This window comes from Vulpes vulpes, chromosome 2 (assembly GCF_048418805.1).
Source record: "Vulpes vulpes isolate BD-2025 chromosome 2, VulVul3, whole genome shotgun sequence".
Classification (NCBI taxonomy): domain Eukaryota; kingdom Metazoa; phylum Chordata; class Mammalia; order Carnivora; family Canidae; genus Vulpes; species Vulpes vulpes.
The window spans coordinates 61,556,593-61,577,650 of record NC_132781.1 but is presented as its reverse complement, the minus strand read 5'-3'; the positions used below and the strand labels follow the sequence as shown (position 1 = coordinate 61,577,650).

Genomic DNA, 21,058 nt, shown 5'->3' with positions numbered 1-21,058 from the left:
CTCAGACTGCTAAGCCAGCTGTGTAATTTGAAGTGCTGGATATAATTCAGAGATGAGCTGTGAGTACTCAGAGTAAAAATGTAGGAAAGTTACTTTATTAGAACTTCCCTCCTTATATCTTTTTTCAGACAATCCTCCAAATCCTTTGAGAGCACTGCATCAAATTTTGGCACCTGAATCTTTCCTGGGACTTTTCTACTTATTCAGGTCATGGTAATACAGTTGCATTGGGATGGGGTGGAATCATGGAATCGTAGAATGTTTCAAACTGGGCTGTAGATAGCATCTCCACCATATAAGGGAGTGGTAAGTCACTCTAACTGCAGGGAGAAACACTTTCTTCATCTATTAAGATGAAATAATAATTCCATATGGATTATCACAATAATATTTGTAAAGTTCTTGGCAAGTAGAAGGTATTTAATTGATAGTAGCTATGGTTAATATGATCTTTATATGCATAATTTCAAGCCACTTTACCTTTCAAAGTTGAAAACCAAATTATATAAAATGACTTTACCTACAGCAGATCCCCTGACATGATGAATTTTATCTACCTTTTGACTGTAAAATGAATAATTTTGTTTTCCATTGCAGTTAGTTTGTACTTGATTCTTCATTTACCAGTAGTCTTTTATTTTTACCCTTTAGTATTTCAAACTCAGGACTTTACAAATACATAATTTTAAATACTACCAGAGTAAATAGTCGTAGCATAGTACATTTCTGCCAGAGATCCACTGATATTTTAAAAGCATGGCATTTCCAATTCTGTAGAAAAAGTCCTGGAAGGCACTGGTCATGCTATCAAGTCAGCTTATTAAAAAGGGGGGAAGGGGCAATTTGTCATGATCAAGCAAATTAGTAGCTTGAATTTTTCAGTAAATTAGCTTGAAATAAATTGTCTGTATCCACTGACACATTCCTGCAGATTGATTTTAGATTTTAAATCTCAAAGGCTGTGTAGTTCACTTCATCAAAATTTACCGAATGCATGACCTGTGCATGGTGCAACTCGCAGATGAAACCCAGTGACGACAGCACCAGCTGTAAAGCCTTGGTTTCCACCATCCAGGTGCTAGTGCCTAGCTAACGGGGACAGACAACACAGTTGCTAATTTCCATAACAGAGTTACATATAAAGTTACTGGAAATACAGGTGGTGGGGCTTTTAATTCAACATTGGAGAGGTGAGTTTTTGAGAAAAATTATAGCCAGGTAACATTTTATTGGCTTTTAAATAAGGATTTTCTTATTTGGATAAAATAGAAGAGTATTCCAGGTGGAAGGAATAGCTAGAGCAAAGCAAGAAAGGATTGCTAATTCATAGCTATTTGTGAAGTGGCTATTGACCTAGCCTAGACTTTGACATTGGATGGAAGTGTGATGAGGGAAAAGACATGTTTGTGTGTAGAGAAGCTTTGTGGAAAATGAATCCACTACCTTCCAAATCATAAGTATTCTTATCTTTTCTTTGTTACATACCATGATTGATAATACATACAAACTGGATTTTTTTTTCTTTTGGTGATGTCTTTAAGCCTATTTGGACTTAAGCAAAAGAATATTATTCCTTTGCTCTTCCTATGATTAAAAAAAATTCTAGAGTACTACTAAACATCAAATAAAGGTAAGTGTAAACTTTACAAACCCTATTTCTAGAAGGCAACATAAATCATACAAAAATAATACTTGAGATCTAGAAAACCTGTTAGTTTTTTTTTTTTAAGATTTTATTTATTCATGAGAGACACAGAGAGAGAGAGAGAGAGACAGAGACATAGGCAGAGGGAGAAGCAGGCCTGATGTGGGACTCAATCCCCGGAGTCCCAGGATCACGCCCTGAGCCAAAGGCAGATGCTCAGCAGCTGAGCCACTCAGGGCCCAAGTTGTTAGTTTTGATTCCTATAGAAGCATATACGAACAAAATTTGTAAAAGGCAATGCATCTAAGTAACATGTGAACTAATAATGTCAGAGTATGTGTTAAAGAAGTATTGTCTGTGCTAACTGACAATAAAAGAGTTATCTGGGAAAACTTCATTGTTCATATTCACATGACAAAGCATAAAACCAGCAGGTCAAAGCAGGGGACCATTCACGTGTAATAATGTGGGTGTGAAAACATTCTTAAATAAGACTTGCTGAAAGTTCTCTGTCGTTTTCTTTGAGTCTATTCACTGAATAAGAAGTCTGCATACCTTAGAACAGGACTATGTGTATATGCTCAGTAATTCAAATATATTTGATGATTTTTATTAGACTGCACTGGGAATGTATTATTCACACATAAATGATGCTGTTGTTAGAACAGGAATTTATCAATTTAACAAATGGTGTGTGCTGAACTGTCTATATCCTGTTCCCCCTTTGTTACTAATATCATGTATTTTAGAAGTAGTTAACTAGAATTAAAGGTAGTTGGGTCACTCATGGATTATAGATTTTCAATCATGTAAAACTAACTGCATGGAGATTCAACCTACAGTCTTAGGCTGATTAGGTATCATACACAGGATTGTCCAAGTGTGTGAGTGTTTATAGGCTACCTTATTCTGACGGTGTTTTGAGGTTGTTAGACTTATATATGTAATGCAGAAAAATCCACTATATTCTGTTAAATTAATTAAACAAGGAGGCTTTTAGATTCAGATGGCTCTAATGCCATGGCAGCCCATGTAAGCCAACCAAAATCTAAGCCTAAAAATGCCTCAAGGTTACAAAATCAAAACCGAAGGACAACCAGTCACAAAGAGCCAATTGAGTTTTTAAGTGATAGCCAAAACTGAAAGGTCATTATTGAATGACCTTGCTTTGTTTCCACCTGTTCCCTTAAAAGTCGCTCACTAGCCTCTTGTTGGTAGAGCGCTCCTGACTACTTCCAGTTTACTGCTATCCAATTCAAATAGATAATATAAACTCTTAAAAATTTTTGGGTTACCTGACTGGCTCAGTCGGTAAAGCATGCAACTTTTTTTAAAGATTTTATTTATTTATCTGAGAGAGAAAGAGAGAAAGCACACAAAAGAAAGCATGAGGGTGGGGGGGAGAGGGAGAGGGAGAGGGAGAGGGAGAAGCAGGCTCCCCGCTGTGCAGGGAGCTGGATACTGGGCTTTTGATCCCAGGACTCTGAAATCATGACCTGAGCCCAAGGCAGATCCTTAACTAACTGAGCCACCCAGATGCCCAGAGCATGCAACTCTTGGTATCAGAGTTACAAGTTTGAGCCCCATGTTGAATGTAAAGATTACTTTTTAAAAAATGTTTTAAAAAATTTTATGTACCTCTGTTTACCTTTTAACAGTTCAGGTTATTTAAAAATATGAAAAAATTAAAAATAAAGATTGCTTTCTGTTTTCTCCATCAGCTGTTAAGAAGAAGGCTAGCTTTATCACTCCAGTTCCAGGAGGTGTGGGACCCATGACGGTGGCAATGCTTCTGAAGAACACCCTTCTGGCAGCTAAAAAACTCATTTACTAGATCACGTGAAATAATAAAGCAAAATGAAATCATGCTATTTATTTATTTGACAAAGGGCAAACATCTTTATATTTTACTACAAAGCTATTTATTTCTACATTGTATTTATTTTTTCATGGATGGAATCATTGTGGATCAGATGATTCATACAACTTGATGCATTTCCTGCTAACAGATTTTGAGTTTTAGGGAGAAAAAAAAACCAATTCCAGTGAAAGCTTTGGTAACAGCGGTTTATTTTGTGGATAATATTTGTTCATAGTTTTAAACAATAAAGGGCTCATAATAAATGAATATATTTTTGACACAAATATCACACTATGTTTTCAACAAATGTCCTGTCAACCAAATGGGTGCCCTTATAAAATGTAATTTAGGTTTTGACATAAGTATGCTCAGTTTTTATATATTTTGTTTATCATATGCTGAAAAAGAGCTTACTTGCTAAAAGAAAGATAAAATATTAAAAGTAAGATCTTGATCTCATATATTCCTCAAATGGATCCTATAAGGCCCCTTAATGAGAAATGATACTCTATTCAAGGAAAGAAAAATAAACAAAGAAGGCAAAAAATGCAGAGCCACTTAGAAAGGTAATGATCATTACAAATTGCAATGACTACTTTCTATGGTGAAAATGTGATAAGAATATGTTAGGTTTACATGTAATTTCTTTCTTATTCTAGAAAAATATTTGGATAATACCTTCCTTGAAGAATAATGGAAAATCCAAAACCAAACATATACAACAAAGCTATGGTTGTATTTTCCCACAAATATTAGAAAAATATAGTATAGAATGAGTGAGAACTGCATTAAAGAAAAACTGTCAGGTTTGTTCACAGATTCAGAAAGGAAAATAAGACACTTAACAAAATGTGCCAAAGCTAAGTCTTAGGCTATGACAAAAAGTCTACTGCTTTGTTCCCCACTGTTCTTACCTCTTCTGCTATGGCATTTGGTTCTCAAAGTAGATGCCATATTTCTAACGCCATTTAAATTAGGAAATACACATGAATGTCAGTTGAAGGCTATTCTGAGACTACCCTAAGCACTTCATTGTATTGTTTTCATGTCCAATTCCAGTGTGTTTATGCACCAACAATGATTCTTACCCAATGCATGTCTTTATCAGTGTGTGTTTCTGATCAATTGTGTGAAAATAGACTAGATACTTATAATTAATAGTATTTCAACTGTATAATAAAAGCAATTTGAAGAATACCTGTCTTTTTTCCTTAAGATATTTGTGGTTTTTTTGTTAATATATATTTGTTACCTATTTCTTTCTCCTTCTTCTTGTTCTTTTTTTTTTTTTTTTTTGTAGTTTCAAGTTCTTATTTATATTCCAGTTAGTTAACATACAGTGTAATATTAGTTTCAGGAGTAGAATTGTAGGGCACCTGGGTGGCTCAGATGCTGGTTGAGCATCTGCCTTTGGCTCAGGTCATGATCCCGAGGTCCTGGGAAGTATTCCCACATCAGGCTTCCCCATGGGGAGCCTATTTCTCCTTCTGCCTATGTCTCAGCCTCTCTCTCTCTCTCTCATGAATAAATAAGTAAAAAAATTTTTTTAAAGGAGTAGAATTGTTACCTATTTCTTTACCAACATGCTGAGGAAACGTACAGGTTTTTTAAGCATGTAAGAAAAGGTTCTACAGCCCATTCTACAATCAGTCCAGACCAATCTTTGTCTGATAACGCCGACAGATTTTAAATTCAAAGCTCCCAGCAAACATCTCAGAAAGGGCCTATTTTATTCTTAAGGGCCCCAAATTCCCCAAACAGACAAAATGACCCAAAGTACAGGTACCTGCAAAAGGTGAAGTCTGCAGTTTTGAGCTTACCACCTCCAACCCCTCAAAGTACAGGAGGAGTTATTTTTGGAAGGTTTCTGACCTTTGGCTAGGCTAAAATTCAGAAGTGAATCTTTCTAGAGACTTAAAATAGTGTAAATGAAAAATTGTTCTGATAGTTGTTAAAAATGGTAAGGAAGACTTTATCCAGGACTATTGCAATGGGATCAAGACTATTGCAATAGAGAAGATTCAACTCAACTCCAAATACAGCAAAGACAGCTATGGATCTACATCCAGTAAGTGAGTAAGGAGATCAGTAGGTGGGAAATTACTATAAGAGGAAATGGATTATATATCAAAAGTAGAGGGAGTCTTGGTAAACTAACTTACCAGGACTCTTGCTGAAGGCAGACCAGATATCAAGGGTGGGGCATGAGAACTTGATCAGATGTGGTGGGGAGGGTGGTCTTCATTAACTGACCCAGCAGCATTCTTTGCTAAAACGGGGCTCAGCAGGCCTAGTCAAGAAGACTCAGAGGAATCTGACTGAAGTCCAGTCAAGAAGGAAGACTTTGTCAATACATAAAGGAGATAAAGATAAAGTTGATTTGTTGGTACCATGACTTTATTTATGGGTATTTGGACTGCATGAAAGATAGATATACCATGGCCATGTAGAGGAGCTTTGGAGAAGTAACCTTCCTTCTCCTGCGAGTATCTATAAAAAAAGGACCCTGAAGAAGTAAGGGGATTGAACAATAATACAAAGATATGGAGGTGAGAATGAGTTTGGCATATATATATTTATGAAAGCAAGAGTCCGACTAAAATGAAAAGCGTATGTTGGAGAGTGGTAGAAGCCCAACTGGATAGATTAGAGAGTACCTGGATTGTAGTTAGACCCTGGAAGATGTTATCACTAATTATCACAAGGAAGGTGTAAAAGGGAGCTGATTCTGGAGGAGAGATTATGTTCAATTTAAGAGTACCAGATGATAACATGATACATAAAGAGAAGTCCTGACATAACGTCAGTCTGGGAAGAGACTAATGAAAATTTAGGACTCAGTACTGTAGTGGGGTTTTTTTCTTTTTTAAGATTTTATTGATTTATTTGAGAGAAGGAGACAGCGTGAGAAAGAGAGAGAATGTAAGAGCATGAACTGAGGGAAGGGAGGAAAGGGGAGAGGGAGAGGGAGAAGCATACTCTCAGCTGAGTAGGGACCCTGATGCCTGGCCATCCCAGGACCCTGAGATCATGGCCAGCCGCAGGCAGGTGCTTAACCCAACTGAGCCACCCAGGCGCCCCTCCATTCCATGTATCAACCACTAAATTCCTGACCTTGTTGACCATTATACACCCCCTCTGTCCCTTTACTCTTGTTCAATCGTAACAGCTATCCCTTTATTTTATTTATTTATTTATTTATTTATTTATTTATTTATTTATGTAACAGCTATCCTTAAGAGAACACCTGGCATGTGCTAAATGCTTTACGGATTCTTGTTGTTATTGACAATCTCCATTTGACAGATGAGAAAATTGACCCTTGGCTTTATTAAAAACCTTCAGCCAGGGCTAAATGGATAGTAGATGTGGGATTGGAATTCAAAACAAGGTCTGGGATGATATGAGCCAGAGCTCACTCTCCGTTACACCACACTGCTTCCCTCAGTGCCCTCCCCAACCACCCGGAGTCCTTTCTCTTATTACACATCTAAATCTTACTTGTTATTCCAGATTCACCTCAAATGAAACTTGTTCATGAAAACTGCCATAAGAATTTGACTAAGTCCTACCCCTGAACTCCCACAGTTATTTCTTTTTTTTCTTTTTTTTTTTTAATTTTTTTTAAATTTATTTATGATAGTCACAGAGAGAGAGAGAGAGAGAGGCAGAGACACAGGCAGAGGGAGAAGCAGGCTCCATGCACCAGGAGCCCGACGTGGGACCCGATCCCGGGTCTCCAGGATCGCGCCCTGGGCCAAAGGCAGGCGCCAAACTGCTGCGCCACCCAGGGATCCCTCCCACAGTTATTTCTGCAGACATTCGCAGCACTTATCAATTCCTACCTAGTTTTGTAGTTATGTATGCACTTTCCTTAACTCTCTTCAGCACCTGAAAGTCAGAGTCCATGCATGATTTGTCTGTCTTGCTAATACCATATCCAGCCCAGTGCTATGGATATTCTAGGCATTCGATATTTTATGAATGAATGAATAAGTGAATGAATGAATGAATGGCAACTGCACCCATGAGAATTACAGAATAAGTTTCGAGAGAGATAAGGCAATGGACTGATTTCCTGCCAATGTCTAGCAACATTTTTGTTGAATTAGTGAAAGAGCAAGAAAGAAGAAAAAAAGGGAAAAAAAAAGACAAAGGAGGGGAAGTGAGGAGTGGGGAAAGGAGGTGGAGGGAAGACACTTTCAGAGATGCTTATGACAAGAGGAGAGAGATGAATACATTAAAAAGAAAAAGTGGTAGAAGGGAAGAATGAAAGTGTAGTGTACTTAGCCTTCTTTCCCCTTTCTCTTGGAGCAGATTGCTCCAATATGTATCAAGAAAGAATGAAGATAGTCAGTGAGGCCACCTTGTAGTGCCCATCTTCCCCAATCTTCAGGATTGGGAAAGGCACTTTTCGTGAGAGGGTTGAAAGAGGGGGACTCTCTTAAAGAGAGTGTAAATGGGATCCAGCAGTATGAGTCCCAGTATGAGTCCCAGAGGCAAGACACGTGTGAGCAGACTAGAGCTATTTTGTTGTATAAGTCTTCCGGGAAGTGGAGTATAAGTCTTCAGGAAAGTGTAAGCGAGTTTCTGTGTTATGTGGCTCGCCGCACCAGAGTAGGGGAACACCAGGAAAGAGCATGGGCCACTCCTTTCAGCCCAAATGTATGTGAAAGCCACAGTTCATTTAATATTTAAATTCTTAGGATAGAGGTGATTTATTCAAAGTTTGATTTTTAGGAGAATTCCTCTGAGATCAGTATTACGGATTCCTACCGGAGAACACAGCTAGAAAAGTAGAAAGGACATGTGATCTGGAATCCGAAGGCAGATTCCAGTCCTGACTGTAGGGCATATCCTCTGGTTCATTGCTCAATTCTTTTGAGCCTCCATCCCTCCGTTGTCACAAGGGAATAGAAATAATGCCTATTGTTTATTTCTTTATTGACTCAGATGGATTCATTAGGTAAATAGCATATGCTAGGCACTGGATTCATTGGGGCCAGGATTACTGAAGAAATCACTGAGATGTGTGTGAAAGCCTTCTGCAAAATGCAAAGCACCATGGAAACTCTAGTTAACAATTACAACCAAGATGGCTGTTGTACTATGTCTTAGTCTTACAAATAAAGATATTTAACATCAGTCCCAGCATTTCCCTCCAAAGACTGCAATTTGTCATAAGGGTTTATTTAATCCTTTGTAAATGTTAGTCTTCTTAAATTCACACCAGTGGCACAGAGGATGATTATTTGATTTATAATTCAAATATTATTTGCCTGGAAAAAATATTGTCCAGAATTGTCTTAATAATGAGGAGTTTTTAAAAATCCACAAAAGTAGAAATACAAAATGTATGCACATTTAAAGTGAGCCAAGTGCTATATATTCTTTTAACTGTAAAATGAGGACTCCTGTGGTGATTGCCCAAGTTATAATGAGTTCACAACAAGCTCATTCTTGTGTGATTTCTAAAGCCAAATTCATATTTCGGTAGTGAAAGAGATCCTTTCTGGTAAACCATATTTGCTGGATGGACATGATGCAAATGATAACCTATCCTAACAACAGGTTTTCAAGGTACAGAAAATACAAGCAATTGAAATTCCTGGTAGAAAGGCACAACACCTCAGTAAACCATGTTTATAGAAGTTCTTTATAATAATTTGGGGCAAGTGAAAATGTATGGGAAGCTCTCTATATTCACAAGATCTAATAGGAATAATCACATTTTTGGCCTTTCAAATGGCATTTTGATAATCATAACTAGATTAACAGTGAGAAAAATTTGAATGTCATGTTACATTAAAAACTTTCTGTTCCTTGGACATACCAAACCTCAATATTTTATCTTAGTGGAGATGACATCATCATCACCACTTTGGTACTTTACTGGTTCTCTCTAGCCTAATCGAGCATAGATTGAAGCTTTGCAGCTCTAAGGAAATTGGTAGCCTGATCCATTTACTCAGAAACTTCTTAAATGGCAGAATGACATAAAGGCAAATGTTATGCTGTTAAAAATAATTATTTTTACAGAACTTGTAATGGCAAAACAAAGTAGCAAAAAATAAAATGGAGTATGAAACCTCTCTTTTCACCCCAATTTAATTTTCTCTCCTGCTCCTAAATTACAAAGTATCTGAACTTGCAGTGGAATATGGCCTCTGTGCCGAGAGGTGGTGTCATGTCAGTGACAACAGTTTCAAGATGTTTGATTCATATCCCGGCCATGCTGCTTCCTGGTTTGCAAAGATCAGACCTCTCCTTCGTGGCATCCTAGGTAGGTGGCTAGCAGCTTTGGAGCTGGTACAAGTCTGTTCCGCAATGGGGCCTTTCCCGAATTTAGATTCTTTTTTGTTGTTTTAAGTACTTTTACATACACGATTATGCCCACAGGTAACAGGAAACCAGTGTTTCAAAAGAAAACTTGATCACATTGCTAGATAACACAGGTATTCTAAACAAGTGCGTGAGCGCCTCGAGGGCTCTACCTACAGCTGCTGCCAGAAGTACATATTTTTTTGATTGGTAAGAACTAGCAGATGACGCTTCATGAAATATAAATGCAAGAAAGACTCAGGAGAGCGCATTAAAAACCTTCCACCGTCAGTCTAGGAGGATAAGAAGGATCCTGTTAGCAGCAGCAGGAAATGGCTTTCGGAGTTCCAGTCTCTGTCTATCTCTTATTCAAAGGTAGGTAGTTCCTTTTTGCCTTGTTCATTCTGTATCCCTGTAAAATACGAAGAGGATTTGTTTTCTCCGAATTAATGAGAAGTTGGCTTTTAACAGTCGTTTTTTCGTGACAAAGAAGGGAGCAAGGAATCTGTGAATTAATTGAGTTCCTTATGGAATGTAGATTTGGCTCCTAACAGGTTGGGAGACCCCCTTTTTTGAGACCTGTGTGTTTGCTCCATACAGCTGAAGAGCAGTTGATATACTCTAACTACTATGCCATGGTATCCTTGTGGCTGAATCACTATACACATGTACCCACTTCCTCTTAAAAATTAATGTATTTCTATTTTTTGGAATTATAAGGTAGCCAGTAGAATTGGTACGGATGGGAAACTGTCAGGAAACTACCTGTCAGGTTTTGGATCTCAAATGTAAATGAATTAAGAATGTACACAAATGGGAAGAAGTAGACTAATTTTTGATCTGTGACTTGTGCATAACATTTGATCTGTGGCTTGCACATAGGAGGCTCACCTGCTAAAGATGCCTTTCCCCTACCCCTTCATATAGCAATGACGGCCTTGACTCAAGAGGCAGCCATGCCGGGAACACCTCCAACCACAATCCAGCAAAGTAACTGGACAGCTAACAAAACAGAAGGTATTTTCTTTACACTTTTGTTATTTTAAGTGACTTTTTTTTTTTAATCTTTGAGAGATATTTGGATTGTGATAAAAAGCAACATTGGACGTTTTTAAGTATATATTTTATTATTAGTAATCAATTCTTTTAGCAGAATGCTGTTAAATGAAAGTGACAGGCAAATGTGCCAGCAAAGGATTCCCTTTTTAAAAGGGGCAAGTAAAGGAAATGAGAGACACAGAAGTTGTCTTTCGTTACTGCCCTGAATGTGAAACATGACACATTTTCTTTTTTTTTTTTTTTTTTTTTTATTTTATTTTATTTTTTTTTTTATTTTATTTTTTTTTTTTTCATGACACATTTTCTGCTTGGCTCCTGTTTGGTTCCCAATAACCCATGCATGTCCTGAGGCACTTTGTCTCCGTTTTGGCATTCTTGATGACTGGTATTTTGATATCGTCATTTTAATCTGTGACCAGGACTTTGAAGCCAAAGAAATTATGACAAAATGAAGCCATAATCCATCTTTGGAAAGATCTTTTTTCTAGTTTTGTTTTGGGGGCCTTTTGTTGTTGTTTTATTTAGCCTATGCTATATGTCCTAACCACTTAGACCCAATTTTGATGATATATTTTCTTTCCTATATTATTACTATGACTATTATTATTAGAATAGCTTCTGGCTGTTGTTGAACATCAGTATTTTTTTAAGCCTGTTTGAACTCTCAGAGGTGAACTTGGAAAACTTGTTACCTGCCAAGACCTGTTACCAGGTGGTGATGGTTCTCACACAAATCACTACCCACCCCCCCTTGTGAAGATTGGTAATGTGACATAGGACAGAGGAAACACCGTATCTTGCTCTCAGAGCCAGGCAAATAAAAAAATCAAGTCAGATAGATATTTTGTTCCTGAATATGAAGGCAAGTAATATTTAAACATTGCTCACTTCACCAATAATTTTTAAATTAAAAATAACTTACTTATAATATTTTGCCCATTTGAGGTTTGAATATCTATCCATTTGCAAAACAAAATCAGTGTGAGCTTTAGAATAATTTTTAGCCAAACTTCTTCATGTCTCCTGAGCCTTTGAGCAAAGAGAAAAGTTCTTCACCGGCAGATAAATACTACAGAAAATTCAAGTTTCCCTTAGTGACTTACTTCATAACAGTGCACCCAGCACCACCTTTTTACTTCCTTAATAGTGAAAGTTTTCCAAGTTGCAGACAATAATAATAGAAAACAAGGGACAGAAAATATCATCTCTACAGGTTTCCTTTGCTTTCTTGATGGAGAGCTTCAGTCCCCCCCCTTTTTTTTTTAAGATTTTATTTTATTTATCCATGAGAGGCAGAGACACAGGCAGAGGGAGAAGCAGGCTCCATGCAGGGAGCCCGACATGGGACTAGATCCCAGGTCTCCAGGATCACTCCCTGGGCTGAAGGCGGCGCTAAACCACTGGGCCACCAGGGCTGCCCTCCCCTTTTTAATTTAATTTAAAAATCTGCATCCAATACCTCAGGAAATTTTTAATAAATTTATAACTAACATTCTTCTCCTTAGGAGAAAGATGAGGCTCTCCAGCATACTCTTTGTTTGAAGATATCTCCTTTCAATTCTCATATTTTCTGGCAAATCCTGCTTCAGGCTTGGTTCATTCAATCTATTTAGTCTTGAAGCAGGAAGAACCTAACACAGTTTATAAAGGGAAATTCTTACTAGCTTACAGTTAATTATTAAAATGAGATACTAAAAAAATGAGATACTAGATTCACAACACCACATTCAAAAAAAGGAGGTGAATTTTAAGGTAACATTGTGTGTTCTCAAACAAAATGAAGTTATATGACAGTATCTTATTGGCGGCTTACCTAAGATTTAGTATTTTCAATATAAAAAATACGCTTTTTTAGATCTTTTTTCCCCTAAAAACAAGTAAGTAGGATTCTGTTAATCTACTTAGCAAGGCAAATACGATGTCACATGATAACTAAGGATGAGGAAATATGTTTATTCATAACAATGACAAAATAAAATGCCACTAATTATGCTTGAGACAAATTTAAGAATCAGTAATTAGGTTTTTACCAAACAGGACTCAAGTGTCATTCCCACTGCATATACCCCAAGATTGGCTTAGGCATGTATCTTCAGTACCCCAGGGAACAAGGAGTAAGCATCCTGAAACGAATGCATTATGCCAAAGGGAAACTTCCCATAGAGACTTCTGGCACTTGACCACAAAAGTTTTGCCGGATGCGGTCATTTGCATGATGTTAGAAGACAAAACCCAGATTTTCTCATTCTATCTGTCTCGAGGGCTTTCCCCACTATCTCATAATGTCTCTTAACTGAGTACAATTTCCAATTAATATTCGAAGGTGTTGTCTCAACTACGTGAAGCTTGAGCTATAACTTATTTCTGGCTTCCTGTATAGGTCATAACAATGCCTCTTCTGAAATCAGGCACAGTTACTTTGCAGTTACCTTCTCTCAAGTGGTGGTCCGCAGGAGAGGTCATCTTCTCAAGTTCATTATCTCTGTAAACCCAAATTTCCAAAGTGCTGACTCCTTAGGTGTAAAGCGGAGAATTAAAAAACGAGAATCAATGCTGCCACCTTTTGGCAAACTTGTATCTATACCTCATTGTGCAGCTTCTGAAGAACAGATCATCGGTCCACCTCCACCCCTTAATTAATTAATAATATGTCCAAATGATGGGGGAACCCTGGGTGGCGCAGCTGTTTAGCGCCTGCCTTTGGCCCAGGGCGCGATCCTGGAGACCTGGGATCGAATCCCACGTCGGGCTCCCTGCATGGAGCCTGCTTCTCCCTCTGCCTGTGTCTCTGCCTCTCTCTCTTTCTCTCTCTCTCTCTCTATCATAAATAAATAAAAATTACAAAAATAAGTTTAAAAAAATATGTCTAAATGATATTAACCTAAACTTTGTGAGTATAACCTGCCGACCGAATTAGCCAACAGTTTAAAAGGCAGAGCACCCAAAGAATATCCTTAAAATTAAAGATCTCTTTACATATGTGTAACAAATATACTATAAAAGTATGACCCACTTCATCTGTTAACATTGTATGTCCTTTTCCTAGTTGACTACACAGAAGGACCCATAGCCTTGAAGTTCTCACATCCTTGCCTGGAAGACCACAATAGTTACTGCATCAATGGTGTTTGCGCATTCCACCATGAGCTGGAGAAAGCCATCTGCACGTAATTGCAAAGAACTTTCCAAGTCCTAGAGATGGGAGGAGATGAATTTATGTTTCACATGTTTCTATGCGTTTCACATAGTACATTTCCACACACCTCTCTCTTATCTAGTAAAAAGGGTGCATCATCTGAACATGATTCACTGTATTTGAATATCTAAGGAGTCTTTCTCTAAACTACCTAATCCTCATTACTCAAAAGTAGGGTTCCCACATTAGCAGCTTCTGTGTAACCTGGGAGCTTGTTAGAAATGCAGAAGCTTATGGTCCACCTCAAAACTACTGAGTCCAAATGTGTACTTTAGCAGTATGCAAGGATGATTCTGAGTTTTCATGGGGTCGGTTGATTACAGAATGAGGTGAAAAAGACTCTATAGCAACACACTACAGGAATATAAAGTTCTAGAGCAATTAAGTACTATTTTTATGATCATTGCTTTGCTAGGCATTCTCCTATGAAAGAGTAGATTAACAATTTTCTTGATCAACCCATGGAAGTGGACTATCTTGCCCCTCTACCGATGAGGGAAGTTACAGTAATATGGGGCTTTAAAAAAATATATGGGGCTTTAATGATTTGATTATTGTGAAATACAGAGCTTCTTCAATACATTTAACAGTTGGCTTTCATTTGGCATTTTCTGCTTTAAATTACATTCTGTGGAAATTTTTCATTCTTTGAAATTGGTCATTTCTTTATATCTCTACCACTATGAGTTTTACAATTATATATTCTTTTCTTTTTTTAAAGGTGTTTTACTGGTTATACTGGAGAAAGATGTGAGCACTTGACCTTAACTTCATATGCTGTGGATTCTTACGAAAAATACATTGCAATTGGGATTGGCGTTGGATTATTATTAAGTGGTTTTCTTGCTATTTTTTACTGCTACATAAGAAAGAGGTATGAGAAAAATAAAATAGGAAGTCACTGGGCACTTGTTCACTTGATGAATATTTATTGAGCCCCTATGATGTACCAAGTACTGACATGTATAATTTTTTAGTAAAAATGGCTGCAGATATGTCAATTTCCTCATATTTGTTTTGATGCTTTTTCTTATAAACACAGAGAAGCAGTACAAATTTACCTGCAATTGCATTAGAATAGCTCCAATTTACAATTTCCCTACATCCTCATCTCTGTCTGCCCACGTCAAAGTTATAGGTAAGGAGGACAGTAAGTCCCACAAGAGAAGAGGTAAAGCATGTCTTGTTTGCAATTATATATTCAGTGCTAAATACTGTGCCTGGCATACAGTAGACACTCAGCAAATATTTGCTGAATGAACAAATCAAGAAATGAGTATTAAAGGAATGAAAACATATGGCAGGGGCAGCCAGGTGGCTCAGTCGGTGAAGCATCTGCCTTTGCCTCAGGTTATGATTCCTGGTTCCAGGTTCTGGGATTGAACCCCACATCGGGTTCCCTGCTCAGCAGAGAGTCTGCCTTTCCCTTCACTCATGTTCCCTCTCACTCTCTCAAATAAATAAATAAGTAAAATCTTTTTAAAAAAGAAAAAAAAAGAAGAAGAAGAAAAGAGAAGAAAAAAAGAAAGAAAATGTATGGCAAACATGGGCCTTTTTTTTTTTTTTTTTTTTCCAGGTTTCAGTTGAGGGTTTATTCAGGAGATTCTAGTCTACTGCTAAAAGCCTAAGAAAATAAGCTTGATCCACAATGATCCACATTACTTGTGTTATCCGCACTGGTAATCTTTTCTTAAATCCATGTAACTAGGAAAAAGGCAAGAAATAATGTGAGCTACATTAAAGAAAAAAGTGCAAATACATTTCCTTTGCTGTATCCTATTCACTAAGTTGCCATTTTTAAAATCACCAAAACAGATTGCACAAAATAGAAAAAGATTGTTTGCTTAGTAATAGCATCTAAGAACATCTGTTATGTCAATTGTAGATCAACTGATATAAAATCAGTCCTACCAATTGATTTCGTTATGTCAGTTGCCTAAGAAACCAAGAAAGGAAGAGAAAAAATAGGAAGTAACTTTTACTTATTTTTATTTTTATTTATTTTTTTTTAATTTTTTTTTAAATTTATATTTATTTATGATAGTCACACAGAGAGAGAGAGGCAGAGACATAGGCAGAGGGAGAAGCAGGCTCCATGAGGGAGAAGCAGGCTCCATGCACCGGGAGCCCGACGTGGGATTCGATCCCAGGTCTCCAGGATCGCACCCTGGGCCAAAGGCAGGCGCTAAACCGCAGCACCACCCAGGGATCCCCACTTATTTTTATTTTTTTAAAGACTTTATTTATTTATTCATGAGAGACACACAGAGAGAGGCAGAGACAGAGGGAGAAGCAGGCTCCCCACAAGGAGCCCAACGTGGGACTCAATCCTGCATCCCGAGATCAGGACCTGAGCCAAAGGCAGACGCCCAACCGCTGAGCCATCCATCCCTTGACCTTTTAATGTTAACAAGACTACTGTTGGAGGTCAGATTCCTTAGCAGCAAAACCTAGGATGGGGATTCTTGTGCAAGTCATTGGCCAAGGGCGTGCTCCAAGTGAACCCTGGTATGGAGAATGGAAAAATGGACTAGAGGAAGAAAGTGAGCAAAGATGAGGACATGACTTTCACTCTGTCTAGCCTTGGCCCAATTGCATAGGAAGACCTAAAATATAAACGGTCTCCCAAGAGAGTAAAGGATCTTGAGTTTGTTTGTTTTTTTAAAGATTCTACTTATTTATTCATGAGAGACTCAGAGGGAGAGGAAAGCTCCCTGTGGGGAGCCCGGATGCAGGACTCTATCCCAGGACCCTGGCATGCCCTGAGCAGAAGGCAGACACTCAACCGCTGAGCCACCCAAGCATCCCAGATCTTGGTTTTAGTGCCCTATGTCATCAAGCATGGGTGGCAGGGTGCTCCCGGTGGGAAAGAAGGCAAGGGCTTGCAATTTCCCAGGAATCTTCAGGCTAAGTGCCCTGTTGGCCAAGGGCCGTCCTCTGGAGGAGGCAGCTGTGAGCTTGTTGACAGGTATAGCCCCAGAGGGGTGGGGGTGGGGAGTAGGTCCACCCCACAGATTGGAGGTGGGGACACCAGGAGCAACAGCTATACCACAGGATAGATGTCATTCTCAATGAATTATACAGACAGCAGTCAGATTCACATGGAAACCAACATTCTGTTTTAGGTGTCTAAAACTGAAATCACCTTACAACATCTGTTCTGGAGGAAGACCCCTGTGAGGCCTCTGTAAGAAATTCTCATGAGGCATTTATAAAAGTCAGCGGGCCCCAAACTGAAATCTTCAACTGAAACAACAAGCTGACTGGACTGGAAAATAACGGAAGTTGGAATCATGATGAAATGAGGGAATAAGTTTCAACGTCGGTCTTCAGACTTTGTCATTGTTAGGGTGCCATGGGAGCCGAGGGAACAAGCTACAGTGACAGAAGTCAGGTTCATTGTCCTACTCTGGATTTGTTGCTGTTGTTATGTGGTTATTGTTCTGATTGCAGAAGGACTGAGTTTCACGCTTCTGGCCCTGTCAGATGTGAGTTTTCATGGCAATAATGATCAAGCTTGCAGCAAGTCAAAGCAGTGCCAAGCTTGGGCTCTTCATGTCCTTGCTACCGCCAGTATTTTGTATCAATGCTCTGTGGACCTCATCCCAGGCATGCTGCTTTCAAGGTAACTAAAAGAACGTGATGTCAACTGTCTAGATGAGGTCAGTATTATGACCCCTCCAGGGATGCAAGCATGTGCCTGAAGCCTAAACCAGAAAAAAGAAAATGCCATGTCCAAGGCAAACATACATCATGCCCACCTTGTGACAACAATGTGTAGCCTTTATCTGTGAAATATGGAATAAGCTAAAGAGTTTTTAATGACTGAAAGCTTTCTGGAAATTGAGTCCTGAGTAGGCGAAACATTTGTTTCTGCATGGATTATAAAACTCTGTGTTGGACTTATTGCTCCCCTAATGTTTATGTTCATCGCCTCTTCCTGTTGTTAGTGGAACTACCTGGTGACTATCCATTTTGGCTGAAATTCTAGAATTCTACTAATAAATAAAATGCTACCATTTGCCCTGAAATAGAAACTGAAGAACTGGACATAGGAATTTTTTTCATCAGCCAACAGCATCTGGAAACTTTCGTTCCCATTTCTGGATACTTGATAGCAGATTTGCACAGAGCGAGAGATAATGGAACAATGGCAGAAATGCCTGTTTTTAAATTAGAGTCCTTCCTCTTTAATCCTATTTCTTCCCTGTAAGTCGAATAGTCTTGTGCAGGTCCTTTAATTTCTTCGGGCTTTGGTTTTATTTCTACAAGGCCCTGATAGCTTTAAAATTTGAAAGTGTTTTCTGTGTTTGTTCTGCTAGTGGGATTATTCTCAACCCCACCTCTGTCCTCTGTGCCACCTCTAGTCCCTAGACACACCACTGGATATCATCTCAGATGTGCATTTTAATGTTTGGTTTGTAAAATAATTAATTAAAAACTTGTTTTGCAAGGAAGTGAAATATGAAATTGAAGAATAATGTTATCTACTAATTTTCTTTTGGATTCAGTCTGAAACTATGGACTTTGTTTTCCTCCATTGTGATGTGGATAAGCAAAACAGTTCTGATCACAAGATGGGTTAAAAGAGAATCAAACACAAATGTTCTTTAAAAAAAAAAAAAGATTTTACCTACTTATTCTTGAGAGACAGAGAGAGAGAGGCAGAGACACAGGCAGAGGGAGAAGCAGGCTCCATGCAGGGAGCCCAATGTAGGGCTTGATCCCAGGGCCCCAGGATCACAACCTGAGCCAAAGGCAGACGCTCAACCACAGAGCCACCCAGGCGTCCCTCCGCTCACTCCTAAACAAAACTTTACAGGCTGTCTCCTTTGAGTAGAAGGTATTTCTCCAGCTTTGTTTTTCCTCCATAAGGAATTTAATGCAGATGAAGTGCGTGTCAGCACTTTCTGCTTGTCCTCACAAAGTATGCAAAGGTTACATCATACCAAAAAGTGGGGAGGTGAAGGTTCCTCCCAGTGACTCCAGCAACCGCACCTAGAAAGCTATGCTCTTCCTGGGCATTTCAAAAAGGTGTTAAAAAGCTAAGGAGAGTCCAGGAAGAAGCAATAAAGCTTAATTAAGGACTGCCTCCTGATGAAAGGAAAGAGGAATTAATGCCAGAATCTGGGGAGGTGATAACCTAAAAAGTTATAAATATCTGCTGTCTATAAATATGTCTAAATTGTAAACATAATATAACTGAAATTAAATAACACCAGACAGAGAATTAAAATTTCCAGATTGCCAAAGCAAAACAGAGACCAATAGAGAATCCAATACTGTGGAATAGTGTGCGTTCAGGGTATAAAATGTCCTCCCTCACCCCATGAGAGACAGAAATGTAGAGTGTGGCTTAAGAGAAGCCATCTGTTTGTGGTCCATCATACAAAATAGTCTTCAGGTCCCATAACACCTAGATTTAATTTTGCAGGGAGAAATCTTGGCATTCCTATAGCAATATTTACATATGCAAGTAGAACTTGAGTGAGAAAACATACAAGATGTTTTGCAAATTTTTCGTCTTTTTTTCTCCTCTTCTCTGTATGCAATAAAGACCTTGGGAAAAGTCTGCCAGGGAAGCCCTGCCTCAGCACTACCTTTACAGCTTTCAGTCATGAATTATTAGGTGAGGTGGATCATCTAGGGAAGAAATGGGAATGTTTCTGGCATCTTTGACTAAATCAAACTGGATAAGGAGTTCATTGATTTCATTCAATTCCTGTTTTGTCTTCTTCCTGTGTCTATCCTTCAATCTTTGAGAACACATTCTTAAGTCTCGATATTCATGAGTGCTTCATTAATTAGTATATTGGACCATGCTAGGGGTAGGAGCAAACACTGTAACTTCAGTCATATGTGAACCAGTAAATTAACAAAAAAGAATTTTAATTACTTGTTATTGTATCCTCTTTCCCCAAATTACTTTTTTTTTTTTTTTAAATAATCTCTATACCAACATGGGGCTTAAAATCATGACCCTGAGATCAAGAGTCCCATATTCTACTGTCTGAACTGGCCAGGTGCCCCATCCCAAATTACTTTTTGCATATTATGTTTTTGTGATGTTTGAAGTGGATGAAATTAAAACATAGATTATCTTTTAGTGTTTCCTGGCACAATACAAAACCTAATCCTTTAATTTTGAATTGTCCACTTTGGTGACATCAAGAAGATTTCTGTTCCTTATATGTAATTGAAAAAATTTTTTTAAGAAAATAACAAGGCCAACATCAGCAATTTAAGCATTTGATGTTGGACATAAGGACAGTTTTTGTCTGCAGAACACCATGAGTAAGCCATCTAACTTCTGGTATTGCAAGATGTCACAGACTCTCTGTAGTGTGATGTAAATATTGATATCCCACAACCCACATTCATGGGAAGGGTTACCAGAATCTTTCTATTGCAAAATACCACTCTTTCTGGCTTACATCATGGCTGCATGACATCAGATTACTAGCATCTGCCAAGATGAACTAGAAGTGTTGAAATTTAATTTGTCAGTCTGGTACTGCTAATCTGGGTGAGTCCACATTTCTGTCCAAATCTTGGCGCAGCCCCATTCAGTAGCACATTCAGGAGCAGATCTTCCAAATTCACCTCCAGATTTCTGTTAATTATTCAGTCCATGAGTACACAGCTCAGCGTACAAGAGGCCAAGCAGTTCATTTCCTAAAAATGCAAAGGCTAGGCCCCTATAGAATATCCACCTGAATGAATGAGTCCCACCATTTTATTTCACCCCTCTGCCAAGACTAAGCATGATGGCTATTCCAGATTGTGGGCAACACCCACAGCCTCCAAAGAAACATCCTATAAAGATCATGAGTGTGATTATAGGGAATTGAATGTTTTAGTTGGGTTTCATTTATAATATATCTCATGGCTTTTCTTTATAATTTTTATGTCTCAGGTGTTATTGGAGCATAAATCACTTAGATTGAAATTCGGTTAGGACCACAGTCAAGCAGGT

General features: G+C 38.3%; 2 protein-coding genes across 8 annotated transcripts in view; both read left to right on the top strand.

Annotated features, from left to right (window-relative positions):
• Positions 1–4,701, top strand: part of MTHFD2L (methylenetetrahydrofolate dehydrogenase (NADP+ dependent) 2 like) — a 130,719-nt gene extending 126,018 nt beyond the window's left edge. For 3 of the 7 annotated variants that reach the window (XM_072748785.1, XM_025985110.2, XM_072748781.1), the window contains one exon: positions 3,367–3,511. In XM_072748785.1, the coding sequence (XP_072604886.1) occupies positions 3,367–3,479 (113 nt within the window). In that variant the 3' untranslated portion in view covers positions 3,480–3,511. Of the gene's footprint in view, positions 1–128; positions 1,631–3,366 lie in introns of all 7 variants that reach the window. The other 4 variants (XR_011999861.1, XR_011999864.1, XM_072748773.1 and 1 more) reach the window with 2 other exon arrangements.
• Positions 4,702–7,094: 2,393 nt separating this feature from the next.
• EPGN (epithelial mitogen) lies at positions 7,095–18,568 on the top strand. Its single transcript, XM_025985095.2, has 6 exons — positions 7,095–9,789; positions 9,906–10,202; positions 10,755–10,844; positions 13,933–14,053; positions 14,804–14,956; positions 17,208–18,568. Exons 2-6 carry the CDS (start codon positions 10,160–10,162, stop codon positions 17,260–17,262), a joined length of 462 nt encoding a protein of 153 aa, XP_025840880.1. The 5' UTR covers positions 7,095–9,789; positions 9,906–10,159; the 3' UTR covers positions 17,263–18,568.
• Positions 18,569–21,058: the final 2,490 nt, after the last annotated feature.

What these genes read in the sequence shown, in the direction of transcription:
- EPGN (XM_025985095.2), top strand. Translation starts at nt 10,160, where the DNA reads ATGGCTTTCGGAGTTCCAGTCTCTGTCTATCTCTTATTCAAAG. An exon ending in GACAGCTAACAAAACAGAAG is followed by an intron (nt 10,845 to 13,932) that starts GTATTTTCTTTA and finishes TCCTTTTCCTAG; the next exon opens with TTGACTACACAGAAGGACCC. An exon ending in TACTGCTACATAAGAAAGAG is followed by an intron (nt 14,957 to 17,207) that starts GTATGAGAAAAA and finishes ATTCTGTTTTAG; the next exon opens with GTGTCTAAAACTGAAATCAC.